We start from the raw sequence: 6,000 nt of genomic DNA, 5'->3' as shown, positions 1-6,000 counted from the left end.
AGCCTTTTACTGACTGGCTGGGGTAGTTGTGATTTTCTTTTACAAACGTAACTAATTTTTGGTCTAATTTTGATACATTTCATTTCAGTCTGTTTGACTAATATTGGTGTAGTAGTTTTATGATGTTTATTTTTGTGTGTACAGTGTGTCTGTATTTTTCTATTTTAGGATGAATTAAGCTGTGTTACAGTGATTGATGACATGGGTAGACTTGTGACAAACTTTTGATGATGCAGGTAGAAAATAGAAAGCTGCTACAAACATTTTTATCATACCCCTTTATTTGTGCCAGTTGATAGGATGAATGTTTGTGTGTATATTTCTATAATGCATGTACATAACTTATGCTATATTAAGTACTTGTTTTAGGCATTACTGACATAACCTCTAAGTACTCTATGTATATATAAATATTAGTTAACATATGCCCTTTGAATTATTAGTGCTGCCTTGGACTGTTTTGTATTCTGCATTTCTGTAATCAAATCTTTACTGTATTCTTGCTTTTACAGTCTCTTGATTCTGGACTATGCCTGAAATGACTATTTTTAGTAGCCCACTTGGCTGGTTAACAAATAAATGTATCATCATTTATTTGATTGTTGTGTATTTATAGTAATACCATCCTTACATCAAATCAAATGGATTTTAATGATCATAGTGATTGCTGTTTGCTTTTGCTACCTGAGGTTTCATTTATGTTTCCAAAACAAATCCTGTAATGCAACATATATAAAATGGAAGAGAGCAACAGTGTTTTATGATTTGCCTTCATAGGTTCATAGCTAAGTACTAGGCAATCAGTCTGCAGACTATTTCAAGCCTAGCCAAAAAAAAAAAAAAACTATTCAGAATCTCCCCCTAGCTGCAAGGACTGCAAGACAAGATAGACCAGGAGAGAATTTGAGACTGCCCATCCAATTATCTAGGTTTACCTTGAAGGTAGCAAGAGTGCTACTCTGATTGACATGTAGAGGAAGCTTGTTCCTGAAGTGAGAGATACATTGGGATATGAATCTATCATGCCAACATGTTTTGTTTATCTGCTGATGAAGGTTTAGTTCTTCTGAGTATTTTATGTACCCTTAGGTCTGCTAAAGAATAAGGGATCCAACTGGGTTGGATCTTTTATAGCATGAACAGCTAGACATAGATCTCCACAGAGGAGTCTGTAAAAGACTAAGAACAGAAAAAGGGCTGCCATTCTGTCCTGATAACTAAGATTTTTCTGAGCACTGATCGTTTCAGTTATGAATCTCTAAAGTCTGTTAACTTGCGTGATATGTTTAGCTAAACACATGCCAAAAGGTGCATTATATTCAATAATGAGTCTGATAAGATACAAATAAAGAGAAATTAGGACTTCTTTGTGTCTAGTGGATATGCCTTTGGAAATTAGATGGACATAAAAGGCTTTCTGAACTACCGTGGAGACATGATGGTCGAATCCCTTAGAGCAGTGTCTGATCGGAGGGGTGCATCTCCTATGTTAAGTGAAACTATTTTGTTTACCAAAATGAACTCTGCTACATTTTTTCACATTTAATTTGAGATCATTATCCTTGCACCAGTTGTTGACATGGTCTAAGCCATGCTGGCAGAATTTAAGCCAGTTAAAGATCATAGAACAACACTCAATTAGCAGTCATCCACAAACTTAGTTAACCATAGGCAAAGAATGCTGATCTGAAGGTCTGAGAAATATACTCCAAATAGGGTCCAAAATTCAGCCCTGTGGTACACCACTGGTAACTTTTATACTTTCAGAAGTGGCACCTACTAACCACGTGGCTTCTGTCAGACAACCAGTTAGTTATCCACCATACAACAAACGGTCATTCAATAATGCCTGCATGGGGTATTTCTTCCTTTAAACAGTTAATGAAATGTGTCCAAGAAATTATCACTCTTTAAGTAGAAGTGAAGTACAGAACATTTAGGAGTAACAGTTTCAATAAGCTAGACTCAGAAAACCACTATCCTGCATGTCAGAATACGCACAGTTACAGAACAGATTAAAGAAATTACTGCAAATAGAAACATAAAAGTATGCATACAATTCTTATCAGTTCTGAATAGAATGAGATTATATTTGGCCTCCATTTCATGATTATCTTGTTGAAAAAAAATAACTCCACACAGGTCTGCATTTATGACAAAAACAACATATAATATAGAACATGCAATGTTCATACTGTATGACAGTAAAATGACTACTGCTAACACCTTAAGAATTAAATTGTTTTGTTCCCATGCTAACTTCTAAAAGAATTTAGCTATCGCTGCAGTAACTAAAATAAATCAATCAGTCAGTAAATAAAATCATTCTTCAGCAGAAGAGCATGACAGGTTCAAATGAAATACAAAGAGGACAAAAGTAATGTATACACTTTGCTGAAGGACCCAGAACTTGCACTTCTCTTCCTGGTTGTTTCCATATCAACACATTATACAAGACTCCTCCCCCATTCCTTAGCAACACTGCAAACATTCCCTTCTGCAAAGAGACATACAGAAAATCTACTCCCAGAATGGTAGCCTGATCGGATTTAAAACTAAACAAAAAGTACTGAACATTTTTGCTGTGTTTCTCAATATTTCTACAGTTTGATCATCTCTGACTGTATCCAAATGGTAAGACAGAACAGTTCCCTTGTATTTTATTTCAGCAAGTTTAGTTACACTGTTTATATCATTGCATATACTGCTTTTTCTCTGTAAAAACAATAATATATGTACCTGGAGGTACTCACTCATAATGTGAAACAGGTTAAATGTTACTGAAGGTTTCACTTCTGAACTTCACAATATCTTAATCTTGGCAGCATGGGGATAACTGTAATTCAGATAACTGATTTATCGTGGCCTTGGTTTCATCTCTCTCTGACTACCAGATTCAGTGTTTTGATGTGTATGCCAAGATTCCCCTCAAAATGAACTAAGTACATTCATTGATTTTACTGTGGACAGCTTTGGGATTGCTCATCCAGTTATCTAGGACTTTTTTAATATGCTTACTGTTACGCTAGTCTGTGTAACTTGGTCATTCAAAATCTTATTTGCCAAATATTCTGGAACTGAATTAGTGAATGCCATTACTGAAGCACAGCCATGTCTGTACTATCTCTTCTCATTATGCAAATGATGCTAGTACAACTGGTTGCAATAACTACTATTAAACAGATAATACTGAAATGGAGTATTCTGTTGGCACAAAAAAGTCAGGCAGAGACTGCAGAGGGAAGGCATTTCATTTCAAAGTGTGTGAAGTAATGAGATGGAAGGCCTTTCAGCAGTGTGACAGGCATTCATTTCTGGACTCTTTGAGTATTGCTTTTTTGAGATTTCAGATGTCAGCAGTTGTAAAGGACACTGGACTCATTGTAAATGCTGTTCCAGAATTCCAGTTACTTAGCAATAGGTAGTGACTAATTATGCAGTCCATGAGACCCTTGAAGAGCCTATTCCAATTTTCCAATTACCCCAGAGCATCGTCTGCTGAAGTGACTTGCTTAGAGTCACACTGTAAGCAAATAGAAATGGGAAAACCAAACCATAAATTGCAGGAGATGGCTTATTATTAGCTCATAGCCATAATCCTCTGCATTAATTGGCAGATAGTTTAGCTGTGTGCATAGTCCAGCATTATTTTAGTTATTTATATAGGTAGGTAGAAAAGACCAATGAGACAGATGTGTTGATAATTCTGTTTGTAAAGGAGGGTGCAACTTTGCGCTTCCCATGTTTTAACTGTGAAGAGAGAGGCAGTTGAGGGGGTAGTGCTACCTCTGTTTACGTATGGAATTAGTAAAAAAGCATAAGAATTACAGCCACCCAGCAGATCACATTGTGTTTTCTTTTGGTGTTTGATAACCTAATAACCAACCAGTGGCACCACTCAAATGACATGGCAGCTGTCTAATTTCCCTACTGCCATACGTGTGACAAGTAAAGTCCTTAAATGGGTCCAGTGCTTTATGGTTCTGCCATGAAGTGTAAAGTAAGAAAATTATGTGTTATTTTACTATACTTACAAACTGCTTAAATTCTTATGACTAGGATTATTATGTGAGCTGGTGAAATTCTAATGTATTAATACTAATAATGTTGTGACCAAATGAACTGTCGACCAAATGAATGTCGATCATATGGCCTGTCGACCATGTGATAGGGATCCATGTATATACAGATATATATATATATATATATATATATATATATATATATACATATATATATATATATAAATATATATATATATATGTATAAAATGTATGGGTCCCTATCAGTTGATCAAGTTTTCTGAAAGATGAAATTAATATGGTTGAGACTATATGATCGAGTTTTTGAAAACTCAAAGCTTTTGAATGGAGATCGCGGTATAGTGTGGATTGGGAAATTTACCTTTTTCCTCAGTGTAGAGTGATCTCGGAGTTGGTATATTTAATTTACAGGGGGTGTAGGAAGTGCAGGGGATCTTGCCCCCTGCAAAAATGTAAAAAAATTTTATGTATGTGTATTTTGTGTTTTTTTGATGTTCAGGTTTTAAGAAACTTGATCATATGGTCTTGACCGTATGAATTTTGAGTTTATGAAAAACTCAGTCATCTGATATAAACCCATATATGTTTGTGTGTGTGTGTATAAGATTTTATATATATATATATATATATATATATATATATATATATATATATGTGTGTGTGTGTGTGTGTGTATCTATATATATATATATATATATATATATAGATATATATGGTTCTACCTCACATAAACGAAACACCAAAACACCGACAACGCAATCACTGAAACCACATAACCGACAGTACAAAAAAACGAAATTCCACATGCCCGACAACGAAATAACCGACGGTACACAAACACGAAACCTCATACACTTCACACACCACAATCAACAAACAAAACACATTCCCCGTCCAAAAACCACATACACAACACAAGCACACCAAAATCCCTACAAACCCACACTAAACCTCACATACACAACTACCTACAACCCTAACCCAAACCCTAACCCTAAGGTCCATCACTACCGCACACTTACCTGACCCGCTTCCTAACCCTAACTCACTTATCCCGCCCCTAACCCAAACACAATCACTACCACACACTTACCTGACCCGGTCCCTAACCCTAACTCACTTATCCCGCCCCTAACCCAAACACAATCACTACCGCACACTTACCTGACCCGCTCCCTAACCCTAACTCACTTAACCCACCCCTATCCACACTTACCTTACTCACACCCTAACGTCCGTCACTACCGCATACTTACACAGCCTTTTCCCATTTCGGCATCCTCGGCGTCGGTGCTTTCATCCGTCGGGTCGGTCTTCTGCTTGTCGATCTTCTAGGTCCCGTCGCGTCGGTCTTCTGCGCTGTCGATCTTCTGGGGCTCGCGATTTCCGTGTCGATGTTCCGGCATGTCGTTGAAGTGAGGTAGAACCATATATATATATATATATATATATATATATATATATATATATATATATTTATTTATTTATTCTTAGCTAGTTGTAAAGAAGGAAGACTTAACACAGCATCAGTCACCTTTACAAATGGTATTGATGCAAAATACAGTTTACGTATATGACTCAGCAGAAAATTTGACTTCACTACATGGGTATACATATGTACATATATACAAATATTTCAAGCATGGGCATTAATTCCCTTCTAGCCTGCTAATATAGCAAAACAGCTGTTCCCATAATAAATGTCCAGGCTGCTCTTAAAAATATCTAAACTAGTACTTGCTTTAATGTAGCTTGGTAGTTTGTTCCATGCATCAGCTACTCTGTCAGAGAAGCAATTACTACACTTCTCATTCCTGTAGACTCTCCTGCATAGGTTGTCTGATGATTCTCTAGTACTTTTTGATAACCCCAAACATTCCCAGATGTAGTTGTCTCTAAATGCCCTATATACCTGAATAAAATTTCCTCTTAGATATCTGCATGAGACACAGCACAA

At 36.4% G+C, this 6,000-nt stretch overlaps 1 protein-coding gene across 2 annotated transcripts in view; it reads left to right on the top strand.

The window, feature by feature from the left end:
- The first annotated feature begins 2,477 nt into the window (after positions 1–2,477).
- CFAP45 (cilia and flagella associated protein 45) overlaps positions 2,478–6,000 on the top strand; it is a 613,456-nt gene continuing 609,933 nt past the window's right edge. For both annotated transcript variants that reach the window (XM_044078323.1, XM_044078324.1), the window contains exon 1: positions 2,478–2,634. In XM_044078323.1, coding sequence (XP_043934258.1) covers positions 2,632–2,634 — 3 coding nt within the window. In that variant the 5' untranslated portion in view covers positions 2,478–2,631. The remainder of the gene's footprint in view (positions 2,635–6,000) is intronic.

Source organism: Protopterus annectens, chromosome 7.part0 (assembly GCF_019279795.1).
Source record: "Protopterus annectens isolate FY-2018-M chromosome 7.part0, PAN1.0, whole genome shotgun sequence".
Classification (NCBI taxonomy): domain Eukaryota; kingdom Metazoa; phylum Chordata; order Ceratodontiformes; family Protopteridae; genus Protopterus; species Protopterus annectens.
This window is presented reverse-complemented; position numbering and strand designations above follow the sequence as displayed.